Raw genomic sequence first — 12121 nt, 5'->3', positions numbered from 1 at the left:
ACCTATGTACCGGGCCCGGTCAGAACTAAATTGATGTGTTCAATGAAGTTCTTTGTCAAACAAATCGGAAATCGGGAAACAAATGTTGGACAATAAGTAAGACATTGTTCCATGTATTTGTCCGACTGATATCTAGAAGAGAGGATTATATGATCACTTATCTTAAATGGCGTACCATCATTTTCTCAGTTTCGAGAAACCTTGTAAAGAGCTACGATTGCCGATCGGTTCCTGAAGTCATACTTGCAGTAATCGTTATTAGACTTATCCAAGTGGGAGACTGTTGGATAAGGTGTCTAAGTCCATAACTATTTCTGGTATGTACTTGACCCGACCCGGCATGGTCCATTTGGGTTGCATGGCACCATGCAATTGGATAGACTAAATGAGAGAAATAACACTTGGAGATTATTAATATATTATAAGTTCTAATATATTAATAATATTATTTGATTAGTTTGATCAAGAATTAATTTAGAATTAATTAAGTGATCAAAAGATAACTAATTAAATATATGGGTTGATTATGTAAATCATCCATATCTTGTATAGTGGGCTAAAAGGCTCCATGGACCATCAAGTTGGGTTCCACCCATAGGATGCTCCATGGATGCTCCATGGGAGTTACAAACCCATGGGTCATGGAAATGAAGAGTCATGACACATTAGGGTTTAACCCTAGATGTGTCAACACTATATAAGTAACATGTTCTCCACCCAAAATCGGCTACACTAAGAAACTAGAGGGCTTGGCCGATTTTGAAGAAGTGAGTATTCTCTCATAAGTTCTTCCAAGAGCATTTGGTGTTGTGTGAAGCATTTGAGGCATCACACTTGGGGTGCTAGGCTCACAAGGTTTCAAGGAACACAAACAACAACAAGGTAAGTTATTCTATCTATACTTTATGTTAAAATTGTTCCCCATGTATGCTAGATAGGAATATAACCTTGGAATTCAACTTTGCATGACAATTAGACAAACATAGATCCAAGGTTATTAGGGTTGCATGTACACTTAGGAAGTGTTAGAATGCTCAAAACCCATCAATAATAAGGAGGCGACACCCTTATTATCCACCCCTTAATCTTTTTTTATTAGCCTAACGAGCCCAAGGAGGTTCTCGGCCCAAGGTTGGCCCAAAATAATTAGCGGGCTTTGATTTGGCTTGACCCAATAAATATTTTTGGCCCACTAATGCCTAATAAGGGGTTTTTGATTCAAAGTGTCCAAAAATAGGAGTCCTCGGCCCAACCAAGGCCCAAGTATGGGTTTTTGGCCCATATAAAGGTCAACTAGAAGCTCTCAGCCCAAAAAGGCCCATTAGAGGAGTTTTTGGCCCAATATAATGTTTAATAGATGTTTTCTGCCCATTAGGGACAAATGAGGGGTTTTTGACCCAACAAGACCAAAAGGAGAAGTTATCGGCCTATTAGGGCCCAATAAGGAAGTCTTGGTTCAATAAGGGTTTTGGGTCGAAAATTCTTGGGCTAAGGCCCAAAATTGATTGGACTTGGTTTATTGGATTGAGTTTTGTGCTTATACGAGGTTGTTTCGACTTGAATGACAATGTATGAAAGTATGAACTTAATAGTATTGAAGTTTGAATTTCACTAGATGAGATGTTGCAAGATTACAAAAGGATATTAGCTTGTACAAGGATCAACATCTTAACCCTAATTTGCTGGTTGTGATAAAGGGCACTGCTGTCTTTTTCTCATTCTTACAACCTTTTTGATTATTGCTATACTCTAAGCACTTCCCACATCTTACCGTTCTTGGTACAAATACCCTTGTTGATGAAAACCTCCCCTCTTGTTCACTGGCATGCCTCTTCCTTTTGGTAGTAGGCCTACCTAGCATTCTCCTAGCTAAAGGAGGCAATGGCTTAATGAATCCAGTTTGGCTCCAAAGATTGCAATTATTTTTGTTTTATCACATTTATCAAATTATATATGATATCCAACTGACACCCCATAATTTTGAATACAAAACTTACATTGTGAAGGAGACTCAAACATATCACCTACCTCAAGTTCCATCCTATCCCATGGTGTGTTTGGATCATGAATTCAGTACTTATTCTTCACCGCCTCTTGTTCACCTTATTCATCACTTTCCCATTCATTAGCATGATAAACTTGTGATTGTAACACCCCATTTCCACTTTTAAGATAGATAAAGTATTAGATTTTGTTTATAAAATATAAAGTGAAAATATATTATGATTTAGTTGAAATAATCTAAAGTAAAGTTGTAGCAGAGGAAAACACACAAACGGAGTTTGTATGAAAAAGTTATAGCCAATTGATATATATATATATATATATATATATATATATATATATATATATATATATATATATATATATATATATATATATATTGGGGCAGGATCCCATAATCATATTCAGGATCCTCAATATCCCTGAAGTCTTTGGATCTGTAAACATATCTCAAGATCCTGACTATTATTACTAATATTTCCCTAACACTTATAACGACTATATTCTTCTTTCTTTTTCTCATATGTAAAGAATTAGTCAACACGAGACTCATTCTCAACGGGGAGTCATTTCAACAAAGCTTAAGACTCGGGAATACCAAGTCAAACAACGTGTAAATGCTTATTTAAGGAGGATCTCAGAAATATCGGACTTCTTGTTATTCAGGTTAGACTACAAATAACACCTGTAAATTGCACACCATACATACGATTAGCTCTGTCATCAGACTTGTACTTGTATTATCTTCATCATCTTTGTAATCTCATATTAAAATCAATAAAAAGCAACAAGGCAGGTGATCATTATTACCTCCAAAGATTTTTATGTCGGAGATCCTAGAAAGGATCAAGTGCTTTCCTTTTAACTCACTTGTTTCACTTAGATTATTATTTTACACTTTCATTATCCTAACACTACAGCCTCTCATATAATTTGGTTGAATTATACTTGATCAATTTTCGACCAAGACATATATATATATATATATATATATATATATATATATATATATATATATATATATATATATATATATATATAGGGTTAGGGAATATGTGGCTGTTATGTACCTAAGCTTATATATAGAACCCTCCAAAACTATGCAGTTTTAATCCATCCATTTATATCTAAACTAATCATGCTCTTTCGTTTACTATTTTTCCTTGACACGTGAGTTACTAAAACGATCAAATTTATGTTCTTTTCTTCATTGTATCTAACAACATAAAGCACTAAAGTTCATTACCATGTAATGAGCCTTACCAAATTTTAAATCAAAAGTAGAACAAAGATAAAATAAGAACATTCAAATAACTCAATCAAGGTTTTCACAAATCATTGGATATAGTTTTTTTCAAATAAAGGAGGAAAAATTTGAGTTATATTCATTAAAAAATATTGGCGTTTTACGATCCCTATAAAATTCGATGAATTTTCACAAAAAGAAGATATATCACTGATCTTTTTAATTACATAATTTAACTCAATTCAATGGTATTCTATTAAAACAAAATTAAGAGAAAATGAAATGAGAATTGTTTTGTTTAAAACTACTCGTTTAAAAGGTTTTATACCCACGCTTAGGTACATAATAACCACATATTCACTTTTTCATATATGAGCTTAGGGAATATGTGGCTGTTATGTACCTAATATTAGGTATAGAACCATAAAAAACAACATAATTTTAACAAAATTCAATCAAACATCTTTGCCATATTTCTTGTGTCCTCTATTAGAGCTTATGTTAGGTTTTGTATATACTTTTATGTAGTTTTATAACTCTAATTATGCACCACAAACCGTATATAATAATATTTTACCAACTAAATATAGTTCAGTATATTGCAATTTATTACACAAAACTATAGTGAAAGATTGAAATTGTTGATTAAAAAACCCGATAAACCTCTTCCTATAATCCATCAAAAAAAACAAAGCAAGTATACATAAGGTAAGTGTTAGAGGAGGTTATGAAGCTTCTACTAGAGGTCTAATAAAAAACATATTCGAAATGCATAGATGTCGGGGATGAACTCCAAAATAAAAAATAATATGAGTTCAAAAACAATAGTAAAAAGCTAACAGTGAAGGAAAATTTGTTGGATATAAAATTAATGTGGAAGATTGAGTTGAATAAAAAAACAATGGGCCATAACTTTGACTGATATGCATGGGAATGGATCGGGTATTATGGAGATTATTCAGTCATTTGTATACCCACGTTTCTGGTAGGATGTGTGCCTATTTTGTAGGTACAATAGTTTATAAATAGATTAGGTTATCATTTGTTTTAATAATGTAATCAGTTTCTCTTTTGAAAGTAATATAGTAGTGAGAGCAATTACTTAGAGCAATCTATGAGAGTCGTTGTTAGCATGTATGTTTGGGGGTCGTTTGCAGCAGGGATAAAAGAAGGCTGATTACCAACAATTGGTATCAAAGCCCTAGGCTTGTGGGATCTGTATAAGGGGTTCTATGTGAACCATAGAGTTCATAGAAGGTTGAAGCTCCGTGTGAGCCGAACAAAGCTCTTTGTGAGCCGAGTTCAACCAAGAAATCTGTGTGCTTGAGTGTTTTGAGAGTTGAAGGAAAGTTGTGTGTTGATTCCATGTTCTGGGTGAACCAAGAAGAATAAGAACCTATCGGGTGAAGCTAACCTGTGTGGAGAAGCAAGTCAGCATGAGAAGAAAAAAATAGATTTGTGTGATCAAAAGAGGAGAAATTTGTGCACCTGCAAGTGTGTGGGTTGAAGAAAGGAAGAAGATTTGAGATAACCCAGATCTATGTGATCTATGATGGCTGGTATGTATGAGAGAAAAAGGGCCAATATGAAACAGATGGTGTTTTATGTTAGTTTTTATGTCTTGATGAAGGAGGTTGTCGACTATCAAGGTTGCTGCAGAATCAGGCGGAGGTGATGGTAAACAATCCAATGGCTATGAATTTTGGCTGAAGAAAGAAAGAAAGAAAGAAGAAAGAAGAAAGATAGAAATATAGAAAAAAAGAAGAAAGAAGAAAGATAGATAGAAAGAAAGAAAGAAGAAAGTAAAAAGAATGAAAGCAAGCAACAAGTCTGATCGTGTTTGTTAATCAGAAGAACGATGCAGCAGTAGAATTTTGTTGTTTGTTAGCAGGTAAGAAAGAAGAAGCAGGCAACAAGTGATTAACAAGCAGGAGAGGGACGATTTGCAAGAAAGAAAAGCAAGATAGCTAGCATGTAGTCTGTAGCAAGTAGCAGACAAGAAAGAAAGCAAGCAGTAAGGGTGATCAGGTTTGGTGAGCAAAAGGAAGGATGAAAGCAAGTAGCAAGATAAAGCAATTAAGCAGGAAGATGAAGCATGTTGGCCAAGAAAAAAACATGAGAAAACAAGAAGTTAGCAAGATTATAGCAAGAGAAGCAAGGTCAAGAGCATCAAGATTAGGGGGTGATTGTTGGATATAATCTTGATGTGGAAGATTGAGTTGAATAAAAAAAGAATGGGCCATAACTTTGACTGATATGCATGGGAATGGACCGTGTATTATGGAGGTTATTCAGTCATTTATATACCCACGTTTCTGGTAGGATGTGTGCCTATTTTGTAGGTACAATAGTTTATAAATATATTAGGTTTTCATTTGTTTAATAATGTAATCAGTTTCTCTTTTGAAAGTAATATAGCAGTGAGAACAATTACTTAGAGCAATGTATGAGAGTCATTGTGAGCATGTATGTTCTAGGGTCGTTTACAGCAGGGATAAAAGAATGCTCATTACCAACAAAATTGTGTTTTTTTTTTTAATTAAAATGAAGTCAATTAAGATGGTTCTATATCTAATATTACATACATGAAAACCATATATTCACTTTTCTATCTCTCTCTCTCTCTATATATATATATATATATATATATATATATATATATATATATATATATATATATATAATAAAAATAATATAGTAAATAAATTTAACATACTTATGTAAAGTTTAGCCATAAGGAAGGGCATAATTGTGAATTAAATAAAAATAAAAAAAAACCTAATGATCATATTGTAAATTAAAGGGCATGTTGGGTTTATTAGGAAAAATTTGAGGGACCATTAGTGTAACTTGAAGGGTATATTGTGTTAATAAAAAAACCAAGGGACCATAAATTTAATTAGAATTGATTGGTGAACTACAATTGGTCCAACGAACATACGTGTAAGAAATTTAATAAGTTCGTACATAATTTTCACTACGTGTTATCAAAATGGGATAATTTGTACGATTTTGATGTGGTGTCAATATTTTTAATGACTAAGCTAATTAGAATCATACATACGTGTCCAAATTAATGCCACATGTTAATTTTGAAAGATTGGTAATCACGTTTAACAATGGGTATAAATAAGGGTATCGATTAATGATTTATTATCAAATTATTTTTCCATAGTTGAGAGGTACAAACATTATATCGGGTTAATACGTGTGTAACGCCCATCTCTCGAGGTATTAATTATTTAATTTTTTCTTAAATTATTGTTGGGAATAATATGGAAGGAAAAGAATATTGTTTTGGGTTTTTGCATTTGGGCCAAGTATTGGGCAGCCCATAAGATGTACGATAGGTATAGCCTGGACGTACGCGGGGCGTAATGGACTATGATGGAAGCGGGGACGCGCACACTTACGCGCAACGTACCACTAGGTACGCGTAACGTAAGTGAGCAGATAAGAAAACCCTAATTTAAGGGTTTAAGACCTATATAAACCCCATGATAGCCTCCCTTTGGATTCTTACCAGCCTCCTCACCCCCAAAAGAAACCCTAATACGTTCTTACCTTTTCTTTTTTGTGATTTTGCTCCTTGTGAGGGTTTTAGTGAGAAATAAGTTGTGAAGAAGGAAAGCAAAGGTTGGAGAAGAAGCTTGAGCTCAGGGATCCAGTCTAGACTCACTCTTTGTCACCAAAAGAAGGTGTAAAGTACTGAAATTTCTTCCTCATATGCTAGATCTAGAGTTATTGAAGTTTTAGACCTTTTTAGGTCCAAAGGTTGGAGCTTGATCATGGAGTTTCGTTTTTGAGCTTGGGATTGCCATCCTTTGGGCTCAAAGCACCTCATTAGCAATAAAGTTTCGATCTTGGAGGTTTGAATGAGGCCATGCAAGAGATCTAGTCATTTCTTTGGAGTTAGGATATTGCTTGTTGAAGTTTAAGCCTTTATGAGTTGCCCAAGCCATCAAGTAAGCAACTTTATGGCTTAGGATAGAGAATAAGTCATGGATGTGAATTTGTAGCTTCTGAATCGAAGGATCAAGCACTTAATAAGAAGGTGGATTAACCGGACTGTACGTTGGACGTACAAGGAGGTACGCACGGCATACAAGCCAACAACCAGTAAGCCCAGTGTACCTTGGGGTACGCCCCGCGTATGCGATCAGTTTGGGCTTTGAGCTTTTGGGCCTAGGTGTGGGTTGTGCTTTGGACTTAGAATATTTGGGCCTTAGGAGTCATCAGAAGTCAGTGTATATGGGCCTTGTTTAGGTGTTGGGCCTAAAGTAAGGCCCAATAAAGAGATTTGGGCCTAATGTAGAAAATAGGAGCCATTAGTGGGCCTTTAGTAGGCCATTGGAGGACTTAGAAGGAATTGAGGGTTTGGTCCGTGTTTGTGACCCACACCATAGTAGGGGTAAAATGGTTATTTTACCCCGAGAATTGTTATCAGTATATGATTTTGTATTTACGGGATTTGTAGCCAAGGAATTTCGGAGCGGCAGTCAGATAGTTTCAGATTTAGCATCTCAGCAGCCAGCGTTACGAGATGAGTTTTCCTTCCAGTAGGAACGGGTCTATGACCACATTGCTGACCCGTTTAGTTAGTAGTAGTTCCGGACTGCGGTCCGATGCAGTAGTTAGAGTGCTTGATGTCTTTGTGATTCAAGCATGTTTTGTGTTATGTGTTCAGGACTCTGGTCCGATGCAGTATGCAATATATGTGTTCATGCTAGTTGATATGTTTATGTTATGCTATGTTCAGTTAGTTTCCAGACTTCGATCTGATGCAGGGGACAAGGTCCTAGTCAGTTCCGGACTTTGGTCCGATGCAGTTTCTGGACTTCGATCCGATGAAGGGGACAAGGTCCCAGTCAGTTCCGCACTTCGGTCCGATACGGTTTCCGGATTTCGGTCCGATGCAAAGGGCAAGGCCCTGGTTAGTTCCGGACTTTGGTTCGATGCAGTTTCCGGACTTTGATCTGATGCAGTGGGCAAGGCCCAATAGTTGTTTATATGTTATTGTATAGTATGTGGTAGTTTGGGGGAGCTCACTAAGCTTTGTGCTTACAGTTTTAGTTTAATATTTTAGGTATTTCCGCTAGCAAAGGGAAGAGCTCGGGTTGATGGCATCGCACACACCACCGCTTCAGTTTTATCTTGGGAGTTTTATTCAAATATTTTGATATGATTGATGCAATATTGTTTTGACACAGTTACTATGACTTTTGATTTACTTATTCCATGGTTCTTATTATCTATGACATTCGATGATGTGATTTTTAGTAATATTAAAACAAAAAATTTTGCGTTGTATTTTGGGTCGTTACAACGTGTTTGGCATGCCTACTTGCCAGCTAAACTGTAGTTAGTTATTTCAAGATTATTCAGGTGAGTTTTCACACTATACTATATATTACGTATATATATCCAATGTATGTTAGGATGTTGTTATGATGAAGAGTGTTGTTAGGAAAGTAGGCTAGTTTAGTCAGTTTTCTGTTGTGTTGAACTGTTTGTTTGTATGTTATGTATGTCAACATATCATGTTGTGAGTTAAGGGCGGTCCAGCTTTGTGCCGAATGCCAAGATACTAAGGGCGGACCAAATTTATGTTGAAAGCCAATGAGGCAGACCAATTTTGTGTTGTAGGTCATTAGTGCATACATTATATGTATATTTTTATATATGGTATTTTGTGGAACTCACTAAGCTTTAACTTACAATTGTGGATTAAATGTTTTTCAAGTAGTTTCTCTGATTGTAAGAAGGCTCCAGCGTGATAGTACTCGCATTGAAAAAATAATTATGTTTTAAGACTTCTGCTAAACTCTCTTTTATGTTTAATGAATGTATAACTATGATCTTTTAATGAAAAATTGATTTTTAGAATATGTGTGTGTGTGTGTGTGTATATATATATATATATGTCTTAAAAAATGATCAGGACGTTACAGATTCCCCTATTGAATAGACACTTCTACCACTTGCTGTTGTGGAGGTTGTTGTTCGACCAATTTTCCAAATAGCCTAGGGATCCCCACTGATTGTTCTAGAAGGTCTCTAAATATTTTAGGGTCAGTGACGGAACCAGAAACTTTGGCTAGGGGTAGCACAAAAAAAATCCCGATAAAAGATAATAAGATAATTTTTTTAATTACGGTTTCATTAGAAATAACAAACTAGCGCAAAAGTCTTATATAATTACATTTTTTAAAGTTGTCATCTACGATTACCCATTTCCCGAAAGCGCTCTATCACTCGTTCGATCTTAACATCCATAAGTGCTTCTTTTTCTACATTACAAATTAAAGCATCATTCAAAAAATCATCACCCATTTTATTACGTAAATCGGTCTTCAAGAGCTTCATTACGGAAAAACATCTTTCAACGGTTGCGGTTGCGATGGGCAAAACCAAACTCAACTTTAATAACCTATAAACCAAAGGAAAAGAAAGGTGTTTTCCGGTTTCCACCATCAAACGAGAAAGGTCTGCAATTCCCTTCAAATTAGAAAATCTCTCATCATCAATCAAAGAGTGATAATAGGTTTCAAGTTGACCATCAAGATACACCCTTTCCGAATCATTAAAATTAGTTTTGTACAACTCACTTAGTTTCACTAACTTTGATTTGTCAAACATAGAAAATGCATTACAAGGACTCAAAGCGGCCATGTATTTAAGCAAATCGGTGCTCACTTCACTAAAACGGTCCCCAAATTCTTGAATTTGCATATCCAAAACCGTGTTGAAAATATCAACTTCAAAGTGATGTTGATTAGTAACCTTGGTTCTATGGTTTCTTGGAGTAACATAAAGTTTGGACATTTCCACAATTTTAATTTTATGTTTATGAAAAAAAGAAAATACCTTCTCCAACATTGAAGGAAACCCATTATTTCTAAAAGCTTTGAACGTTTTCATCGTCACTTTTACCAAAGAAGCCGCTTCCAAAATATTTTGATCCTTTCTTTGAAGATGTTTTGACAAGGTATTCGTGAGACCAAAAATCTCCAACATCAAGTGTAAATAAAAAAACAAAATCAACAGTCTTGAAATACGACAAAATACTGTACACTTGATTTTGGTTATTTAAACTAGATCCCTCCTCTTCAACATATTTAAGAACCTTGATAACCTCCGGAAACAAATTCTTCAAACTTATTATTGTTTTATAATGTGACCCCCATCTTGTATCTCAGGCTCGAACAAGAGAGGTCTCTTGATTTAACCCTCTTCCGATCTCAATTTCATCATTACCAATTTCTTTTTGAAACCTTTCCTTGTAACTATCTCGTATGATATCTTTTCTTTTACAAGAAGCACACACCACTTTAACCACCAAAGCTAATTGTTCAAAGAAATCATCAGCACCATCATGGTTTTTTGCTACAGCCACAACCACTAATTGAAGTTGGTGTGCAAAACAATGTATATAATATGCCGAAGGATCTTTCAATATCAATGCTTTCAAACCATTAAATCTACCCCGCATATTACTTGCTCCATCATATCCTTGCCCTCTTACCTATTTCAAAAAAAAATTGTATATATAAGAAATAAAATAGATAAAGATTCAAATACATAAAAAAAGAATTCATAATCTCTTACCTGAGATATACTCAAGTTATTGTTGGTAAATACTGAATCAATTGCTTCTTTTAAAGTTAAAGAAGTTGTATCATTCACGTGAACAATTCCAACAAATCTTTCTTTCACTAATCCAAGGCTATTAACATATCGCAAAACCATAGCCATTTGTTCCTTTTTGGATACATCACTAGACTCGTCTACTAATATGGTAAACACATCATTACCAATTTCTTCACAGATGGACTTTATTATCTCTTTTGAAAAACATTGAACAATCTCTTTTTGAATCTATGGAGACGTCAACTTTTCATTTTTGGAGAATTTTCTAAAGTAACATTATAAATTCTTTCATTATGGTCCCGAAGGAATGATAATTCTTCAATGAAAAGGCCTTTAGAAATTGATTCATTCGACGCGTCATGACCACGAAATGGTAACGCATTCTTCAATAAAAATCTACAAGTATCAATTGTAGCACGTAATCGAATTTGATAGTTACTCGCTTCAACTTCAATTTGCTTATGAAAAGCTTCACGGATATATTGATTTTTCTTTACTAGATTTTCACATTTTTGTTTAGCTTTGTTGTGATGACTGTCAACTTTACCCTCATGATCTTTCAATGATTTCTTTTTACTCCAGGTGTCAAAGCCTCCTGTCACAAATACATCTCTGCCCCCTTGTTGCCCCCACAATGTCTCCAAGCAAATAACAACATAAACAATAAGCTTTGTTCTCTTTTGTGCTATACTCTAACCAATTAAATTCATTAAACCATTCCTTTACAAAACATCTATTCTTACCACCAATCTTTATTGATGGAAAATCATGGCCTTTTGTTTGAGAAGGTCCTTTAATCCAATATACTCTCCTTATTTCATCCCTTTGATTTGGATGATATGATGTAATTCTTGGTCTATCCATCGGATCCGAAGGAAGATTCTTAATATCAAAACTAGGTGGAATATGATGTAATTGTGGTTGTGGTTGTGGTTGAGGTTGTGGTTGTGGTTGAGGTTGAGATTGTGGTTGAGGATTAAGTCTTTTTCCTCCACCACTTTCATCACTACTACCAACATCCAATGTCCTTTTAAAAAAATTTCCAATTAAACCCTACAAATACAATTAAAGATATAAAATTCACAATTGAAGATTTAAACATAATACAAGTGAACACCTAGTTAACTAATTAGGTTCTCAGTTTGAACAAATAAATTAAACTAAATCATTAAACATTAAATGAAAAACATTAAAGATTGGAAATTAAAAATTACTTGTTTC

General features: G+C 34.7%; 1 protein-coding gene across 1 annotated transcript; it reads right to left on the bottom strand.

Annotated features, from left to right (window-relative positions):
- Positions 1-9466: 9466 nt before the first annotated feature.
- Positions 9467-10075, bottom strand: LOC145040176 (uncharacterized). Its single transcript, XM_078988143.1, has one exon. The coding sequence runs from the start codon at positions 10073-10075 to the stop codon at positions 9467-9469; it is 609 nt and encodes a 202-aa protein (XP_078844269.1).
- Positions 10076-12121: the final 2046 nt, after the last annotated feature.

This window comes from Lactuca saligna, chromosome 4 (assembly GCF_052625555.1).
Source record: "Lactuca saligna cultivar CGN05327 chromosome 4, ASM5262555v1, whole genome shotgun sequence".
NCBI lineage: Eukaryota > Viridiplantae > Streptophyta > Magnoliopsida > Asterales > Asteraceae > Lactuca > Lactuca saligna.
Note: the sequence above shows the minus strand (reverse complement) of the source record. Positions and strands in the feature narration are given on the sequence as shown.